Here is a 21,329-nt window from a genome sequence, read left to right as displayed (position 1 = left end):
ATGTAACAGTAAACGGCCAGTCCCCATACCCCCCCCCCAAAAGCAGCAAAATTATGATTTTGTAAATAAACCCAAGGAAATTTTTTTTTTAAAGCTTGATGTAGACTGTGCTTGCTCTAAGAGGCATAGATTGTTGAAATCAACCTGGTCTGATATACAGAAGAGAGAGAAAACAAACAGCAGAGAGGAAATTCATCTTTCTCAAGCCCCTGACAGCATACAGAATTCTGGAAGGGGAGGTCAGGAGGAGAGTGAGTAAGGCAGCAGGGAATTTCCAAGTCACTTCCCTGCTGCAATTCCTTGTAGATTTCCAGCATTTTTTATTGTGTGAAATAATGCTCACATTTTTAAAAAAAAAATGGACCATAGAGCTAAAAGATACTTTCAAATAAATACCTACATGCTGAACTGGTATATGTATTATGCAATATGCTGTTTTTTGTGTGTATTAACAAGACCTGGGTGGATAAAGCAGAGGGAAGAGGAATATTTCCCCCTCAACCCACCTGTAAAAGTAGGCTCAGTGGGTAGGGAGAAGAAGGTGCCATGGTCTCTCATGATTCCATCTTATTCTCCAGCTCCTGGTTGGGTAATCCCCTAATTTTGATCATATATATGGTGTGTTGTGATGTTGCTGTTAGATGTAGTAGTTAATGTGATGCCCATCCTGCTGCCTTAATTTACGAAGGTGGTCTCAGGAGTGGTGTTGGTGGCCCCAGAGACTACTATCCTGATTCTAACTCAATTCAAACACCCTCTCACTTGATGTAGCTCAGTGGTTCATGGCCTTCAAACCAAGCATGAGTCTGCTCAAACTATACGTATCAGGGCATACTATTACAGTACTTTGCCCAGACTGGGGAGTAGGGGTGATATGTGCATGTGTCATTCATTATTTTTGGGATTTTGGGAAGACAGCAGAGACTATGAACCAGTGCCTAATCTCAGTGCCTGGCAACATCTTCACTGGCTTCTGGGCCCAATTTTAAAGTGCAGTTTTTTTACTTTTAAGCTCTAAAAGAAGACTTGTTCTGGTCTTTAGGATCTTCATTGGAAGCAATGGATCCAGGAATGTCTCAAGCCGCAAACCTAAGTCTTGGTGTTGTACTGTAGGACAGTGAACAACCTGAAATTTAACTTTAACAAGACTGAAATTTAATCCAACAATCTGACTGACCCAAGACACAGGTACATCCTGTGCAGCTCTGGATGTCCAGGTGGTGGCAGTGGCTAAGATTAACATTTATTACCTAAATCTGCTTTGTTAGCTCTGCCCTTTTCTTGACACAAAGGATCCAACCACGATAATTCATACCTAATAATATCTAGACTTCTGCAACATGCTCTGTTTGGACCTGCAAACTAATGAACTACTCGGTCTATTCTGATTATCTCCTGCTTTTATTTCAATTCAAAAGGAGAAAGGACATTTCTTATGTAAAATTTCTTTTAAAGGTCAACATATACATGGACTGCAGTCCAATACATAAAGCACAATTCATTCCATGTGCAATCAATGGAAATTATTAAGCAAACTGAACTGCCAAGTGGATGGCTGCCTTGTTACCAGCTATGCAATTATTTCACTTGCCTATAAAGTAGATAGTGCTGATTTCCAAACACAACTACTGAAAAAATAATCTTTCCCCAAAGCAATTTGCATCATGTATAAAGAAAAATCTATAACCACAAAGAGCAGAAGTGAAAGGGGATGGGGATAACACAGTTATTTAAATGTAGCAAAAACACTAATGTGCTCCCCAAATAGGAAATTAGGAAAGGTGAAAGTTATTGGTACATCCTTTAACATCCCAGCTGAAACTTCTAAAGTGATATCTTATGGAAATTTAAAAGAAGTGGACCATTTTTTTAGACAAAGTTGCCTATGTTTACTGTAGGAACTTCCATGTCCGGTTTTGTTATGTATGTATGGTCTTGGAACTCCTTTTCTTTCCCCTTCTTTTTCTTCTGCCCAGTCCAGCCTCAAACTGCCAAACATTTGAGCCTAGTTCACACAAACAGCAAGTAGTAACACTGTACCTAGACAGTACCATTTCAGGCTCCATAGTAGAGACATGATGGAATACTTGACTATGAATGAAATTACAAAACTAGCACACATTCAGTCATGGGCTCTCAACTGACAGCCTGACATGGTACATTCCTCCTAGTTTTACTACTGTACCTGCTGTTTGTGTGAATTAAGACTTGTTCTGTCATTTTTCGGGAAACAACTGCTGGCTTGCTGCCAACATGCTTGTCTGAAGGGCAATAGCATTCCAAAATGGAGAAAATAGGGCAATGTCATCAGAAAATCGATAAAGTTTTGGCTGGGACACTGTGACATTCAAATTACAGTATTTCACAGGATAGATATTCCTGACAATTCTATAGGAACAGCACACTGGACAGGATATTTTCCTTGAAGAGGCTTTCTAAACTGGCATACAGTAAACTAATAAAAATTGAAAGATTGTTAGTAGAAGAAAACTTGAAAGATGCTGTGTTCCACATATGTAATATCTTACTGGGATTAGCTTGTGGAGAACAAGATCAATATTAATTACATTGGTAGAAAACGATTGCATAATAGATTAAAGTGGAAGAATGGAAGCAGCTTTTAGATTATTTTGCAATGTTGAAATCTAGAGGAGGTGCATAAATCATATATAGGTAGTATCTTACTCCCCAGAGACTAAATAAAATGTATAGTTCTTATGTTGGAAATACACCAAAGTACATATTGACTAAGCACACATGACAGTCATGCCCCAAAGTTTTGAAATATTGGAATATGTTTATAAATGTTGTTTGTGAAATAATCTTGTTTAGAATCAGGAAATATATGAAACAAATCATACTGTGCTTTTTACCTAAAGGTAAAGGTCCCCTGTGCAAGCACCGGGTCATTCCTGACCCATGGGGTGATGTCACATCCCGACGTTTTCTAGGCAGACTTTATTTACGGGGTGGTTTGCCAGTGCCTTCCCCAGTCATCTTCCCTTTACCCCCAGCAAGCTGGGTACTCATTTCACCGACCTCGGAAGGATGGAAGGCTGAGTCAACCTTAAGCCAGCTACCTGAAACCAACTTCCGTTGGGATTGAACTCAGGTCGTGAGCAGAGCTTTTGACTGCAGTACTGCAGCTTACCACTCTGCGCCACGGGGCTCTTATTGCTTTTTACCTAGCCTATGTAAAATATATTTATCATAAATATATTGATGACTGCAAAAAAAAAAAAAAAGAGTTTGTGATACAGTTTGGATACTATAAAGTGTTCCAGATCAAAAAAGTTATTGATTGTTGAGATGGAAAGACTATTAATTGCTATACTAGAAAGGATAGATTAGTGGAAATGAAGTAGATCCAGCTTTGCTCTTTCAGTCATGGGGAAAGGTAGTGGAATAAAGGAACAGACTATGATCAGATTTTACAACGTGTATTTGCTTATAATTATTGATATGACTTCAGGTGTTAAAAATTAAAATTTCTAATATAAATTTTGTTAATATTGTTAATTCGTTTTTGGTAATGCTTAGAACTTAACATGAGGAATTTTGGATTTGTTTGAGATTTATTATGTAATTGTAACTGGAGTGACCTTTTTATGTTCATTAAAAAAAATAAAGGCCTTTTATCACTACCCCTCTACTGGAATTGATTTAATAATAATGTAAAGTTCAAACATGTCATAAATGACAAAACATATTATTAAAAAAACCTCTTTTAAAAGTTTCTGTGCTGTTGTAAACCTATGGGTTATACAAGGGTTGTCTACAACAGCATTGTACATGTCCTTTCTTCCTTACAGAACTTTAAAAAACAATGTCGATTAGAGAAGCTATTATAATCTGAAGTTACAAGAAGAGCATTATGATCAATGCACAACTCATATAGTATGCTCGGAAGCTAGATTCCTTTGCTATTCATCATGCACCTGAACACATGAAGCTGCCTTACACTGAATCAGACCCTTGGTCCATCAAAGTCAGTATTGTATACTAAGACCAGCAGTGGCTCTCCAGGGTCTCAGACAGAGGTCTTTCACATCACCTGCTTGCCTAGTCCCTTTAACCGGAGATGCCAGGGATTGAGCCTGGGACCTTCTGTATGCCAAGCAGATGCTCTACCACTGAGCCACAGCCCCTCCCCTAAGTTGGCAAGGTATTGTATAAATAAAAGACATCAATTTTTTACCTTCTTCCTCTTCAGATGAAGGTAACACACACCTGAATCTAAAAAAGTCAAAGCATAAAGAAAAGAAAAGGCAGGATCTAGAAGCAAAGAAAGAGGAGACAAAGTTGTTAGTGCACTGTAAATGAGACAGACTTATGAGGACTTAATGAGAGTACTGTTGGTGAGTGGGCAAACAAAGCCTCCTTTCCCCTAAAGTCATCTCTAGAAGGTATTATGAGAAAGAGTAGAGTGCAGAAAGTAGCTCTTCTTCTATGCCAGTCATTATTTCTACAAGTGTTGGAGATCTTACCCTGCCAAGATGAACATCCTGTGGTCCTGGCAAGCTAAAAAAAGAATAAGCATTTTTGGACAAGGCTTGGCTTTCAGTGGGACACCTGGGGAAATGTATTTTATTTAGGGAAACATAGCCTCTTGCATCAGTCCCAAACATACAGAAATTACAATCATTTTTTCAATCTTTTTTTTTCAGATAGAGATGAGTCCAGTAGCACCTTAGAGACCAACAAGATTTTCAGGGTATAAGCTTTCGAGGGTCAGTGCTCCTTTGTCAGATACAAGTTGGAACAGAGATCTCTGAGTCCTTATATCCCAGTCGGAAGGTGGGATATAAGGTCCTTATGACCCAGTTGGAAGTTGGGAGGGGTGCTGCAAAGGAGGAACTCAGGGTGCAAAGGTACAATGCACATTGCACCTCTTCATCCTGAGTTCCTCCTCTGCAACACCCCTCCCATCTTCTGACTGGGACTTAATCATAGAATCATAGAGTTGAAAGGGACCATCAGGGTCATCTAGTCCAACCCCCTGCCCAATGCAGGAAATTAACAACTACCTCCCCCCCGACATCCCCCAGTGACCCCAACCCTTCCCCCACCATGCAGGATCCCACAATCAAAGTACTCCAGACTGATGGCCATCCAGCCTCTGCTTAAAGACCTCCAAAGATGGGGACTCCCCACCCACCAAAGCAGTGCATTCCAGCATCGAACAGCCCTCACCGTTCTTTCTAATGTTTAGGTGGAATCACTTTTCTCTTAGTTTATATCCATTACTTCGTGTCCTAGTCTCTGAAGCAACAGAGAACAAGCTAGTTCCCTCATCAACATGACATCCCTTCAAATATTTAAACATGGCTATCATGTCTCCCCTCAACCTTCTCTTCTCCAAACTAAACAAACCCAACTCCCTAAGTCTCTGGTCGCCCTCCTCTGGACACGCTCCAACTTGTCAACATCCTTCTTAAATTGTGGAGCACAAAACTGGACACAGTATTCCAAGTGAGGTCTGACCAATGCAGAATACAGTGGTAGTATTACTTCCCTTGATCTAGACACAATACTCCTATTGATGCAGCCCAGAATTGCATTGGCCTTCTTAGCCGCCATGTCACACTGTTGACTCATGTTCAGTTTGTGGTCCACTAAGACTCCCAGATCTCTTTCACATGTACTGCTGTCCAGCCAACTCTCTCCCATAATGACTGAGAGATCTCCATTCCAACTTGCATCTGATGAAGGGAGCATTGGCTCTCAAAAGCTTATACTAAGAAAGTCCTGCTGGTCTCCAAGGTGCTAATGGACTAGAATCTAGCTCTTCTACTGCAGCCCAACACGGCTATCCTCTGAAACTATTTTTTAAAGTATTCTTGTGAACACTACCAACAAACCGAACACAAATCCTCACTAACAAATCCTGTTACCCAATTTACGTATTCTTGCAATACTGTATTATTGGAGACAAGTTCACTGGGTCATCAGGCATTGTTGTTGTATGTATTCATCCTAAGAAGTTGTTCTGTGTATATATAGTGCAGTCAATAAATGTAAAAAAAGCACAATACAACCAGCATACCCACAAACAGTCCCGTGCAGGGTAAAACAAGAGAAAAACCGAGTACATGAAGTATGTGCAAGCAATGCCTGAAATTACCAATATGGCTTTCCAGAAGAAATAAGATGGTACTCATAGGCTACACATAAAAGCATGGAAGTTTCAAAAACCAAAAGAGAGGAGAACATAGTGTGCTGATGCACATGTTGTACAGGGTTCCTGGTCTGAATTACTGAATACCAGATTTCAAAGACAGGCTTCTGTTCACAACTTCAGTTGAAAGAACACACTAAAATAAGCCAGTACCTTTAGTATAATTTGGCAGACAGAATGCCCTGGAAGTTGACTGCCAATATTACAATGCAAATCTATGCCAAGTTACTCTAAGACTTTTGATCTCAGAGGGCTTAGACTGGGGTAACTTTGTATAGGATTGCACTGCAAGATGCTTAAGATTACAATACTATAATGCACACTTACTTAAATGTAAATTCCACTAGTATTTACTTCTAAGTTATACCAGCACAGGGGGTCTATTATATATCAAAATAAATTGCATCTCCAAATAAATGATTTAAAATGAACATGGTATTATTAACGACACAGAGGACACTACTGTTGGGCAAAAGGCATTTCTTACTCACTTCCAAGCAGATAGCTGTAGGCCGTTGTTAAACTTGCAACTGAATCCCACAAATGCTTACATGGAAGGAAGCCTGACCAAGTTCAATGGAGGTACTCTCCCCCATTAAACCCCTACCTACCGGTTGACTATGGCTTAGATCCAGTGATCAGCAAACAGAAACAGATTTGGTGCAGTTACACTTGCACAGGATCTGGCACTTGCACAGGATCAATGAGCTTCATGACCAAGATGAAGGGATTTGAACTTGGAACTACCTTGTCCTAGTCCAAAACTCTAACCACCGTACCACACTGGCTCACAATATGAATTTCTTCTGTTTCTGCATTCTAAAGATGAGCTCTACTTGCTATTATTGAGTCCAAATAATATAACACACCTTTCTGCTTATAAGAAATATGGATGTAAATAAAGTGTGGGATGCAAACTTGGAGGTGCCATTTGATGGAGCTACAGATTCCTGATTATCTTGCGATCTAAGAAGTCCCCCCTCACTTCACTGTCCAGAATTATGTCACATGATTTTTGTCTATATCTATTAAACCAGTGAAGCTTAAATGCCAGCTCAACATTTTCTCTTGTTTAAGATAACTAGAGCTTTTAAAATTTGAAAATAAAACCCAAATACTTGGATCCCATCTCACCCTGAGATGATAAAGCACAACTCCAGTACTAAGGATATCTTCCTCCATGGTCATTAAGTGAGGTAAACTGGAATCAATTGTCACTCCAGATTTTTTCTTGTTGATATCCACCCTGTATTCTTCCATGATAGCTTTCTTGTTAATCCACTTATCTGTCCAGTCTTTGGTCAGCTGCTCAATCTTTGGGGGGTGCAAATGGAAAAAGAAAACAGTGCTGATTTTACTGCATTATGTGAACCCATTTTTACTGCAAGCAAGTAGAAATTTAGAGAGGATGCAGATTACTATTATTGCTGCCAGAAAAGGGAGCCCCCACCGTCCCGGGTGATCACTGGTAGGGTTGGAAACACAGAGCCAAGAGGCTGACTGCATAATAGTTGAAAGGTAGAAAAACATGAGGTCAGGCACAGGATCAAGCAGATTCCTCTGCGCCTAAGCAACAAGTGGATTCAAGTTTTATAGGGACAGATGGGGGATCCAGCTGTCATCCAGTCCTGGTACTACTACTCATAGCCATCTGTATTGCTGGTGCTGCAGCACATCCAAGATTAGGCTGGCAATCCCTTCCAAGTGCAAGCTCCCATAGTGGTGCAGCAAGTAAAGTACCTAACCCCTACCACCAGTGCCCCAGGTTGAGACCACTGGTGCCTTACAATGGCACCAGATGAGACATTTTCTCCATGCAGTTTCACTTATGGGGAGGATAGGTGCATATCTGCTGTAGTATACATGTTTTCATACAAAGGAAGAATTTATAAAACACACCACAATCTCCCACCACATAATATGGGGAAAATTACAAGGTGTACAAACCTTAAGTTCATTCTGAAGAACTAATTCTGTCAAATTTCCATCTTTATCATCACTCCATGATGGACTAAAATTCCTCTGTGCAAACAAAATTTGAAAGATCAATGCATGAACCTGCCTTATACTGAATCAGACCCTTGGTCCATCGAAGGCAGTATTGTCTACTCAGACCGACAGCGGCTCTCCAGGGTCTCAGGCAGAGGTCTTTCACATCACCTACTTGCCTAGTCCCTTTAACCGGAGATGCCGGGGATTGAACCTGGGATCTTCTACATGCCAAGCAGAAGCTCTACCGCTGAGCCATGGCCCCTCCCTGTGGGGAAACTCTGAACCATTTCAATATTCAGAATGCAGACAAATTATCTTACTTTAGGAGGGAAGATGAGACAAGGAGAAAATACAGGCGCATACCAGAAGCTATACTGGGCAATCAAAATCTATTCATGAAATATTTCTAACTGCAGTGGGTGAGGGTTTTGAAAAAAGGCAGCTATTGTTTCAGAGGGTAGCTGTGTTGGATATACTGAGCTAAGTAATTGTTAATTTTGGTTACACTTAAATATCTGTACAAACCAGTTCAAAGCTCATCAGCATAGCTTTCAGTCGGTCAATTTCTTCTCTGAGTTCTCTAATCAGCTTCACATTTGCATCCTGAAAGAGAAGAGCACAAGCACTTTACTTTTTTAAATAGATACCTGAAGAGGTATGAAACCAATCCATTTCATAATGGTTGTACTACAAGAAATATACTGCATGCCACCCTGTATGAAAACAAATAGGGTTGGATCCAGATTGATTTGGCAGTTTCCACTGATTTCACCTTCCCCCCAATGTCATCCCTCAATGTCCCCTATCTCCAAGGAAAATCAGTAGGAGGAGAAAGGCAAGAAAGTTCCATTAGTCCGGTTCCAACACTAAGTTGCTATAAAAACGTATTAATCTATATATTATACCCTGCCAACTCTGGAAAAATCAAAGTTTTTATGCTACATTCATATTTCCTCTTGTGTACAAGAGTATGTACATTAAATCTCCACCTTCTAGCTTAGAATCCAGACCATGTCATTACTTAAGTAAATATTTTAGACTGGATTCTGTGTAGCCCCAGGGGAAAGCATATGTAGACCTGGCAGCCATGAAATGGCAATGCTGAGGGTTCGGAAACCTACGTGGATGAAGTTTTGCAGCAAAACCAGATTCACTAAGGGGGAGCAAGCAAAACTGCCCCTCTCTGCCTTGCGTGCAAACAAATACTATGAGAATAGGATTAAACCCATTACTATAATCCACTATAGCCTAGGAAATTAGAACTAACAATAAGCAAATGCAAGAACTACCAAAGAATTTAAAATGCACATAAACAATATGACAAAATGTGTTTAAATATCTCTTAGAGATTAACTGATGTTTGTGTAAGTATGTTTTGGTAAGTGACATTCAGCATAACCTAATACACAAACAAACTTGCAAAACCGGATAAAGCAGCGAGACAACTAACCTCATTCACCCGGGGTTTGTTAATAATGTTTTTGGCATTTGAGGCATATCGCAAGGTATTCATGGTCTCATTATAGCAAGAACTTGCAGGAGAGATCGCTACAGAGGAAGAAAGATAAGCTATTTAAGATAATTCACAGTGGGTAGCTCATACCCTGCCAGAAAATATTTCTGTTAGTCTTTAAGGCGCTACTGGACTCAAGCTATTTAAGAATATATTAAAATTGCTTTACAAATAAATGTGAAGCACACCACTTCTTATTCCTCAGACAAGCTGGGTCTAGGATTTAAGCCAGCACCTCTCTCCGCTTAAGAAGTGGCAGAAGAGGTTTCTTCCTTATGCCCTGGCTATTTCACTTGGGGATTGGATTAGAAAGGAAGTCATATTCACATTGACATGTATCTAGACCACAGATGTCTTCTGACCACAAACAATAATACCTTAAACTTACTTGCAATCATGATTGTCTTTGAATTACCACCCAAACTATCCTTCAGAAGCCAAGTGAGGATGGAGTCACGGTATGGAATGTAAGCTTGACGCCTCTGACCACTGACACTGGCTCCACAGTGGCTGCCTGTGTGGCTGCTATCCACATCACTGGCTATGCTGTTTATACTCTGGCAACTGCTGATCATCTGAGAATTTTGTGCTAAGAACAGGAAGAAAGGGGGAATACACACAGTCTATGACTTGTACAACAAATAGCCACAAATGGGAACCCGCAAGGACTTGCAGCACAAGGACTTCCCAAAGTAATTATTGTTAACTTCTCAGCATATTGCACATTCCTAGAATTAAAATCATGATGTCTTGCCTCTGGGTAAATATTCCACTAGGAATAGGAACTAGGCAGCAGCATGTACAATGAGAATTCCACAGATTGCAAACATCTATATTTAAAACACCATTAATCATGATAGGCCACATACCAATGCAGCAGGACAATTTGTTTTGCAGAATGGTGTACAGCTATTGTTAAAATAAAAGGTCCATTATTGATACCTAAGGTAGAGATGACAATTCCCAACGTCACCAATGATTTGTTAATGTTGGCACCTTCTGTAATTCGATCTTTGCAGTAACTGGGATCAGCTCTTTCACTGAAACACAAGAAAGAGTTAAATAAGTAAATCAACCTTGAGGAAGATTCGCACAATTTAACTCAAATCTGAAAATGACTGAAACATGAGAATCAAACCTCAACCAGCCTTCAAAAGGCCAAAATAGTAGCTAGGCTTTCCCACCATGAAAACTATTTTCTCCAAAGTGAAGTTTGGAAAATGCTCAGGCTCAGGTTTTAGCAAGCATAGGGAAGTGATTCTTCAATTAGGGGGCTGTTTCTGAAAACCCCTCTCTACGAGCCCTCAATGCAAGATCAGTACATAGAAGGAATGCATAAAATGGCACTCTCAGCTGAGCACAACAGAACACACAGGAAAAATCTCAGAGCCGTTCCACCCACTATGTGGGGATAGCACATGTTCTACCAAATGGATATGTGAAAATTAAAATGACTGCAGCTTAATGCCACAGGAAAACAAGGAATCTCTTAAGGGTTATACAAACTAACCTTGATCATAAAACGTTTCCCAAATCCTGGCGGCTCTTTTTCAGGGAAGTATAAATACATACAGAACCATTCCCTTGTGTATGCAGGGAGGGAGAAGTTTATTTTGCAGGCACCATACTGTCAAAGACTGGAGTTTTTGACCCACCACATCCTTGCAAGGATGATTTGATTCCCCTGTCCCCCAAACATAAGACCTTGGAATAAATCTCCTTCTGGTAGTTTGACAAAAACTGGGTTTGGACTCTCTCTCACACACAGTATAATACACCAATAAAAACAACAGTCTTTACTGAAAAGATTAAAGAAAAGGTTCAGGCTTAAGCATAGGGCAAAGGACGAGCAGGTGCAATAAAATAACAAAATCTAGCTTCCTAAATTACACTTACACACATGAAAGCAAGCAGGTTACATCACCTTAAAATCAGCATAAGTAGCAAAGCAGAAGGTTGGCCAGGGATCCTGGAGGGTTTTTTTTTTTTTTTTTTTGCCATCTTCTGGGTATAGAGTAGGGGTCACTGGGGGTGTGGGGGGACATAGTTGTGAATTTCCTGCATTGTGCAGGGGGTTGGACTAGATGACCCTGGTGACCCCTTCCAACTCTATGATTCACTCATTCCAGGCAGAAAATGCAGCAAAATGGCCCTGATAGTGTTATTGGGCCATGCTTGGAAAAACTTGTGCCAGATGATTATAGACTAACTTTACAAGAAACTGGATCAATGAACTCCTGACCAGTATAAGCCAATCAAGAATGTGATCCAAAAGATGATTCTCAAAGAGGAGCAAGATACCCCCTCTATTTTGACATTGCTAAGAGCAGTTAAGCCATATAGCTTTGAAATGCAAAGGTGCGATCTCAAGCTTTTCATCTTATCTTGGAAACAGTGGAAGAGTTCGTATTTTATGTGGAACTTCCCCATGTTAAAGCTTTAAATTTATGACATGGCCAAACCACTGAAGTTTATATCCTGTCAGGCTGACTGATACAGAGATGACCATTTTCCTTGACACAAACTAACAACATTTTAACCTTATACATGGTGCTTCATTCCATTCCACTGAAGCCATTTTTACTACTAGATACTATTCTTAGAAAATCTACCTCTTTCTCTTTGTTTTCCTCACATCTGTATTACAAAGGCTACATGACTGATAAGGCAAGCTTAATTTCCTTTTTCTACTGGAGCTTAACAATAGTATGACCCGTAAAATGGCAACTAACAGTTTATGACACTGCTTCTCAAACTGTGGGTTAGGGAACCCTAGAGTTTCCCAGAAGAAGGAACTGAACATATGACTCCAAACCCCACCCAGATTTCTCTGCAGTGTACATAGGCTAAATGACCATGTGAAAATTATTCCCTGAGGATGGAAAATTTAGCAATTATTGGCTTACAGAAAGCTGTCCCAAAAGCTGAAACATTACCTGCCTGCAAGGTCCACTAAGTTGATCTTGCTTGCGATTTCAGAGGGCAGGTTATTCTCTAATATAGCCTGAAGGAAAATGCAATAAAGTATTAATATGTGCAACTCACATTTATTTAAACAAATTAAGCTATGTTTATATGCGTATGATTTTTGTCATTTCTGGATTCTCCAGTTACTTGAAGAAGCAGTTACAGGTTTAGTACAGGATTTGCTAAACAAGAAGCTTCAACAACCCAACCAGTTCAGTAGCAGGCAGATGCAGAATAAGAGGACCCGACACTGTCCCTGGACCACAATTCAAGAATATATGTGAGACTTGCAATAAGGCTTCAAAAAAACCCACAATTGTTATTTTTTTGTTTATATCACCACCAAACACTGGATTGAATGCAATGCTTATTTCCTGTTGACAGAAAGGGGTGATTTTTGCTGATCTCCCCCTCCCCTGGGCTAATGCTCACATCATGGCAGAGGGTGACCATTTCATGCCTTGAACAGAGCTTCCTTCATGGTACTTTGGATTCAACCCAGTGTCTCAATTAATTTTCAAAAAATGTTTGAATGGAAGATGGAACTAACTTGAGTATACTGAATAGTGAAGATGGCATGGGATCTGCTACTGGCGTCATGAACATGTGTAACCGCAGTAATTCTAGACAAAAACAGAAAAAGTTGAGTTGAATGTTTTGGTTTTCTATAAGGAAGGCAAAGCATAATACAAACAAATAGGCAAAAGTATAAGAATCATGTTTACAAGGTAAAGTTCAAAGATTTTGATTGGATCCACTTCCACTACCAGCTATGAATGGCTCTGTATCTTCCCTTGGATTCATCATATGTGAAAGCAGATTCCATCAAACAACTGGGCATGGAATTTATTACATTTACCTTTCTTCCACAGTCTAGTTCACTCCAGCAAAATCCATCATGTGTCTGAAAACACTCTGGAGCCAGTACTAGTCACATAGTCTGGATCATGCCTAGCATCCATATGAAATCATAAAACACTTCAATATTTACCATAATGAATAACAAAGGAGAAAATCAGCCATGTTGTTCCAACATAGTAAATGAACGTTCTTACATTTAAAACACTAAAGTGTTCTACAACTTTTCATCATTGTGTAATTGTTTTGTTGTGTGTCACTTGTTGTGCCGTTTTGTCAGAAAAGCTGTAACAGCAAAAGAAACCAAATGTCTTTGAACACTATATAATTGCATCTCCTGCCACGGTGATTTATCCATCTTACTGTTGGCTACAACAGATACAATGGCCAACTTCAGATGTTACACAAGAAGCACAGAGAACGTGAAGCGACTCCTCAGCCCCACCATTCCTTAACATCCAAATCCACCGTCAGTTATATTATGGCTCTTAATACTGATTTATTTACATAAGGAACCATGCAGGCATTTGTCAATAAGTCTGGATGTTTGGCTCAAGGATCTAGTTATTGACTTATCTTTTCTGGGATTGTTTTTTGTTTCACTTAAGTAATGGGGAAGGACTGTGGGTCAGTGGAAGAGCCTCTGCTTTGCATAAAGAAGGTCCCAGGTTCAATCTCTGACACTTTCAGCTAAAGGACTAGGCAGGAGGTGGTACAAAAGACCTCTGCCTGAGACCCTGGACAGCAACTGGCAGTCTGAGTAAACACTACTAACTTTAAGGGACCAATGGTACTGATTCAGCAGAAGGCAGCTTCATTTGTATAGAAGGACAGTGAATATCTAGAAACATTTTTATACTGTATACTCTTTTTTAGACTTTCTTTACAGCAGTATGAGACACTGGACTCTGGCACACTTTACAACAAAATTAAAATTATATTGTAATGAGTTTTGGATTCACAAGGTACATTTGGAATTAGATATACTCAGATTGACTTTGTCAGCTATATTGCCTACATTATATTTCTAACATTATGCACAACATTTGCAAAATATTATGAATTCTGTAGACTTCAGTAGTGCTGTCATTCTAACTTGCTCTTCAGTGAACCTACAGAAGAATATTAGATACATCAAAACATCAATTTAGATTTAAATTGTCCTCAGATACTGTTCCTACAACTATATCAAGCTGTATTCCTTTTTTTTCTGATACTATCAAGCCATGCACCATCTTCATATTTTTCTACAGATTAACTGCAAGTATTAACCTCACCTTGTTGAAGGAAGGACAGATGGTAATATACCTAGAACAACCAACATAAATATATAAAAAAGAGAGCCAACATGTTTTTGGGAATTTGAAATAAAATACCTGTTTGCTACTCCTTCTTCCAAAAGTCTAACTACTTGACGGTAGTCCGTAACCACATGCTGAGACAGTCCTAGCAGAGAATTTTAAAATTAATGACCAATGGTTAACAAAATTTCTTTCCTATTATTATGCCTAATATGGATGAATATTAAAAATGCATGAGCAGAAACTATTTCTGCATGAACATTGTGTGTGTGTGGAGGGGGGAATGGCTAATTTTCTTTGTTGGACACATTTTATTGCATTTATGTCAAATCCTACCCCAGATGGTCCCGATTTTACAAATGCCTCAGTTGGATACAAGGGTCTGCAGTACAAAGTGGAACAGAAACTCCCAGTGGAAAGTATTCTGCTCACAGACATTTGGATCCTTACCTATGTCAGTGCATTCATTAGGCAGAAAATGTGTGTGTGTGTGTGTAAAGTGCCTTCAAGTCGCAGCTGACTTATGGCGACCCCTTTTTGGGGTTTTCATGGCAAGAGACTAACAGAGGTGGTTTGCCAGTGCCTTCCTCTGCACAGCAACCCTGGTATTCCTTGGTGGTCTCCCATCCAAATACTAACCAGGGCTGACCCTGCTTAGCTTCTGAGATCTGACGAGATCAGGCTAGCCTGGGCCATCCAGGTCAGGGCTAGGCAGAAAATAAAAACAGTTAATTTTACAACCCAGTACAATGAAAACAGCTTGAGACTTAAAGTGCAATTCACATCACACAGCAGTGATAGCAAACAGAGCAATTCACACCCTTCTAAGAGCAAGTCACGCCCTTCTAAGTCCTTTGAAGTCAATGGGCTTCAAAGGGTTAACTCTGTTTAGGGCTGACTGCACAGTTAGCTATCATTACTGTGCCACAGGAATCAATACAAATTGGTACCAAAAAAAGATTACAGTAATGAATTTCTTTTACATGGTTTCCCTCACTGACACCCCCTCCAGTTTTAGCCACAATAGGGAAAAGGCATAATCTATAGTTATCTACTCCCCCCACCGCCCTTTATGGAGCTAAAAACAGCTGGGTGGGTGATCAAACATATTATCTTAAATTTTGTTCTGCCAAATAATGTGTTTCTTTTTTACATAGTCTTGAAGCAAATTAACTCACATAGCTTATTTTCAAGGAATAAGCAGGAAATTCAGATATCAATATCTTGCTTCTTCAGATTTATTAAGGCTGATTAGCACAATTCATTGGTCACATATCACCTGGTTTATATTCAAGCAGGGTGGAATCAATTAACTGGATCCCAAGAACCATGGAAAGAGTTCTGCTTCTACAATCGGGTTTTTCTACCTTCCTCCTTTTCCCTTGCAATGTCTTGTGCCCCTCCCCAAAAAGCCATTCCATGGGTGGAGGTGGGTGGTGGGCTTTGAAACAGCATGTGTTATTATTTCTTTACACAGAAAGGTCACATATTTTCTGTACATTTTGCATTTCATGGCCTTTTGGCAGCACTGATTACATTCCCCCCACCCCTGCATATAACTGTATCTGCCAACTGAGGATAATACTTCATGCTTCTGTCATGGTGGGCTCTGTGCCACAATACAGCTGTTAATCTTAAAGTGCTGCAAAACTCTTGGCTGTTTTTGCTGCAACAGAATAACACAAGCTATCCCAATGGAATATGCCCTCTTATGGAGTAGCTTTTAGGCTGTTTAGACTAGTCATGTATGAAGCATAAAGTGAAAGCAGAAGTCTGCTTTTGTGCGCTTGTCACCCTTACTAAATTAGGGCACGAGTACAACAAAAAAAACACATAAAAATGCAAGAAAGCACAATCAAAATTATTTATTTAATTCGTTTCTATCCAGACTTTCTCCCAAATGGAGACCCAAAGGCAGCTTACATCATTCTCCTCTTCATTTTATCTTCACAACACTGTGAGGCAGGTTAAGCTAAGAGAGTGTGACTGGCCTCCGTGGCTCAGTGGTAGAGCATCTGCTTGGCATGCAGAAGGTCCCAGGTTCAATCCCTGGCATCTCCAGTTAAAGGGGCTAGGCAAGTAGGTGATGTGAAAGACCCCTGCCTCAGACCCTGGAGAGCCACTGCCGGTCTGAGTAGACAACAGTAACTTGATGGTCCAAGGGTCTGATTCAGTATAAGGCAGCTTCATGTGTTTATGAGTTTCCATGGCACGAGTGGGGATTCAAACCTGGGTCTCCCACATACTAGTTTGACACTCTTAACCACTATACCACATTGGCTCTCCAATAATGATGTGGGAGAGAATTCCTTAAGAGATAAGGTTTTCCAGTTTAGGCAAAAATGATTTAGGTAGAACATCAGAGAAGCTTATACAATTATGTATGGTGCATGAAGGGGGTGAGAAAATGTCTTCTCTCTGTGTCACTTTAGAAGAGCTATTAGAACAGTAAAATAACTTCACCCAATGAATTCAGGACAGACAAAAGAAAACAGTTCTGCAACTTACAGAATTCACTATAAAAATGTGAGGGTGTCATAGAACCTATAGCTGGAGATCTCCTGCTATTACAACTGATCTCCAGCTGATAGAGATCAGTTCACCTGGAGAAAATGGCTGCTTTGGCAATTGGACTCTATGGCATTGAAGTCCCTCCCCTCCCCAAACCCTGCCCTCCTCAGACTTCACCCCTAAAATCTCCAGGTATTTCCCAACCTGGAGCTGGCAACCCTAGGGTGTCAGATAGCTACGCCCTAAGCATGATCCAATATGGCTTTTCTTCTGTAAGTATTTATGGAAACTGTAATACATGTTTTAGTCTTAGTAAGTATTTAAAAAAAACCCCTTAATGCTAGTAGATAAGGAATGGCATAAAAAGCACTGTTTGTTGTTTTGCAAAAGAATGGCTGTTATTAAATATCACAGTGAAATCTCAAAGTCTTGGATTACATCATTTCCTGATTTTAAAAGGCATTGATTCCTTAACAGTTGAACCATCTATAAGAGAGAATTTTGAAAGCATTCCCAAGTTGAATTCAGTTAAACAGTTAAAAAGGCTAACAGCCCAAAAACATTAGCTGCAGCTAATAATAATCTGGAAACTATCCAAAATGCTCAATACTCTTTTTGGTTTTTTAAAAAAGATTGCAACCAGAAATACACTGCTTGTAAGAAAGTAAAAGCGCTTATGAAGCATGGAGTGTGGGACTAAATGTAATTTGTATATTTTAGTTACAACTGAGGCCAAGTTGTGGCCTAATTTAATCTAACTTCCATTCCAATCTTTACAATTAATTATTAAAGTTGATTTTTAATAAAGTTATGATTGTAATAAAAATGTTATTTAAGAGAAATGTCTTATAACTTTGTTAGCGCGTCGGCGTTCCCTCCCAATTAGCCCTGGGTCAGCAAACTACTAGCTAGTCTTCAATAACCATGGTGTTTAGAAAAATGGAAGATGTCAGTTTTGCTGTGTCCCTCAGTGAAAACACGCTTATTTCATTCACATGACCAATTGTATGGAGGAGGATTGCTGATCAAATGCAATTCAAATTCATTTTGGTTAGTTCTACACAAACAAACAGTGGTAGATTGCTTTGAGAACAATTCTGCATTTGCAACATTTTCATAAACTTTGTTCCAGAAATAATTTGGCGGTAAATAAACTGAACTGATTTGACATGGTGCTGAACTACCCTTTCTCCTGCTGATTTATATTGATTTTTACTGCTGATTCTGTTGCTTCTATTAATATATTGTTCTTTATTGTTGTTTTTATGACTGACTGCTGTTACAGTGTGGCTATCTGTTCTGTTGCTGTTAGAGTTTTGATGATTTGTATGGTTTTCTCATTTAACATTGTGTTATTTTTTGCAGAAAAATCTTCTAAATAAAATAGCAAATAAGCACTTTAAAATGCTTTGACCTACTGATAAACTGCATTCATCATTGAGAAACGTAACACTTCAGGGAAAATAGTATTTAAACTGTTTATATTGTTTCTTTAAAAGTTATTTCGAAAAAGATAATGCCCACAATCTACAGCATATGAGTGCTGCTATATTCTCAGATACATCCCTACACCAGCAGGCATCTCCACTTAGTTCAATGGAGGGAGCATCTCCATGAAAACATCCCTTTTGTGTATATACAACCCCATGTTCATGGTGATGATAATATATAGACAAGGAACCTTGCTATATGCAGCTGAGTTTCTGTAAGGTATCACAGGCCTAGCTTGAGTGCCAAATTAGATGTAACGGTGATCCACATGTGATCCACAAAGAGATCACTCATTTTTCTCTTAAGGCCATAAGGAAGGAGGATTCGGGGATCAGAACCTTGGCATTCATGAAGAAGGATCAACTCTTTTCTCCTATGCTGTTTTTCTCATGCAAATATCCCCTCTCCCATATGTTTCCCATGGGGGAGAAATACATACGTGGGCAAGTAGTAGCTTGGGGTGGGCGGCCTGATTTAAGTCTTAAAACAACATCAAGTTTGGCCCTCAATTACATTTCAAAACCACAAAGTCTTTTTGACTCTGAGGCGACAATCCTATGCACACTTACTTGGGTGAGTCCCACTGAACTCACTGGGGCTTACTTCACGTTGAAAATTCCTTGACATTCATATGTCTATTCCAGTTCCGTATATGGAACAAGAAATGCCAGATGTTCAAGCTGGATTCAGAAAAGGAAGAGGCACTAGAGATTATATTGCAAATTTATGTTGGTTACTGGAGCGTACGAGAAAATAACAGATTACAGCAGAGCTTTGGACTGTGAGGATCACGAAAAGCTATGGTTGGTTTTAAAGGAAATGGGTGTGCCACAGCAGCTGATTATTTTGATGCGCAACCTCTACTCTGGACAAGAGGCCACGGTTAGGACAGAATATGGAAAATGTTTCCAATTGGCAAAGGTGTTAGACAAGGTTGTATTTTATCTCCCTATCTCTTCAATCTGGATTAGAAATCAGGAAAATGGGATTAGATTTAGATGAAGGTGGACTGAAAATTGGGGAAAGGAACATTAATAATTTGAGATATGTAGATAATACCACAATACAGGCAGAAAACAGTGAAGACTTGAAATGACTACTGCTGAAGGTTAAATGAGAAAGTGCCAAAGCAGGACTACAACTGAATATGAAGAAGTCAAAAGTAATGACTACTGGGGAATTACTAAACTTTAAGGGGAGGGGCCATGGCTCAGTGGTAGAGCATCTGCTTGGCATGCAGAAGGTCCCAGGTTCAATCCCCGGCATCTCCAGTTAAAGGGACTAGGCAAGTCGGTGATGTGAAAGACCTCTGCCTGAGACTCTGGAGAGCTGCTGCCAGTCTGAGTAGACAATACTGACTTTGATGGACCAAGAGTTTGATTCAGTAGAAGGCAGCTTCATGTGTTTATGTGTTCAAGACTGACAATGAGGAAATGGAAATTGTTCAAGATTTTTTCCCCTTTGGCTCCATCTATCAACCAAAAGGGATTGCAACTAAGAAATCAGAAGGAGACTGGGACTGGACAGGTCAGCCATGAAGGACCTAGGAAAGATTCTTAAGTGTAAGGATGTGTCACTGAAATCCAGATTAAGTTAATTCATGCCATAATATTCCTTATTACTATGTATGGGTATGAAAGTTGGATGATGAAGAAAGCTGACAGGAAGAAAGTTGATCCTTTGAAATGTGGTGTTGGAGGAGAGTTTTACGGATCCCACGGACTGCCAAAAAGACAAATCAGTGGGTCCTAGATCAAATCAAGCCTGAACTGTCCTTAAAAGCTAAAATGACCTAACAGAGGCTATCATACTTCGGTTGCATTATGAGAAAACTCACTGGAAAAGACAATAATGCTAGGAAAAGTGGAAGGCAGCAGGAAAAGAGGAAGACCCAGCATGAGATGGATTGACTCTATAAAGGAAAACACAGCAATCTGTAAGATCTCAGCAATGCTGTTAACAATAGGACATTTTGGTGGTCATTAATTCATAGGATCGCCATGAGTCAGAAGGGACTTGACAGCACTTTACACACACATATTCCAGCTAGCAGGATATAGTGCTTTGTTTAAAACTCTCACTAGCCTCTGTGAAGCTTAACTCATAATTATATATTTGCACAAATATGAATCACAGTTCTGAAAAAATAACTAAAATCAACAAGGGGGAGAAATGTAAAACTCTTACAATATACCTTTTTAAAGCTTTTAAATATGCAAGTTGTATGTTACACGTTACCAGGATAAAATCTATTCACTCATTTGCTCTCACAACAGCACTGAAAGCCAATCACATGACACTGTAAAACAAAGACTTCGTTTCACTTTTTTAGGCATCCTGCCAAGTCTTTCTAAAATTTGAACTGCAATGCTGCATTGTTAGGAAAAGTAGTCCATTGGAAATGTACTGGAATTTATGGGCCTATCGCAAGTCCCGGATAATAACTATCAAAAGCCTTATATGGCATACTCCATGCAGGATTCCCACAAGGTGGACAATGCCAATGTCCCTGTTATGC

The 21,329-nt window shown here is 39.6% G+C and overlaps 1 protein-coding gene across 1 annotated transcript in view; it reads right to left on the bottom strand.

Annotated features, from left to right (window-relative positions):
• Positions 1-21,329, bottom strand: part of STARD9 (StAR related lipid transfer domain containing 9) — a 105,609-nt gene that overhangs the window by 47,186 nt on the left and 37,094 nt on the right. Inside the window, exons 8-16 of the mRNA XM_056851284.1 lie at positions 14,885-14,954; positions 13,201-13,273; positions 12,620-12,687; positions 10,626-10,723; positions 10,072-10,272; positions 9,621-9,718; positions 8,696-8,773; positions 8,126-8,200; positions 7,313-7,492 (exon numbers count right to left, since the gene is read on the bottom strand). Coding sequence (XP_056707262.1) covers positions 7,313-7,492; positions 8,126-8,200; positions 8,696-8,773; positions 9,621-9,718; positions 10,072-10,272; positions 10,626-10,723; positions 12,620-12,687; positions 13,201-13,273; positions 14,885-14,954 — 941 coding nt within the window. The remainder of the gene's footprint in view (positions 1-7,312; positions 7,493-8,125; positions 8,201-8,695; positions 8,774-9,620; positions 9,719-10,071; positions 10,273-10,625; positions 10,724-12,619; positions 12,688-13,200; positions 13,274-14,884; positions 14,955-21,329) is intronic.

The sequence above is a fragment of the Euleptes europaea genome, chromosome 6 (genome assembly GCF_029931775.1).
Source record: "Euleptes europaea isolate rEulEur1 chromosome 6, rEulEur1.hap1, whole genome shotgun sequence".
Taxonomy (NCBI): domain Eukaryota; kingdom Metazoa; phylum Chordata; class Lepidosauria; order Squamata; family Sphaerodactylidae; genus Euleptes; species Euleptes europaea.
Note: the sequence above shows the minus strand (reverse complement) of the source record. Positions and strands in the feature narration are given on the sequence as shown.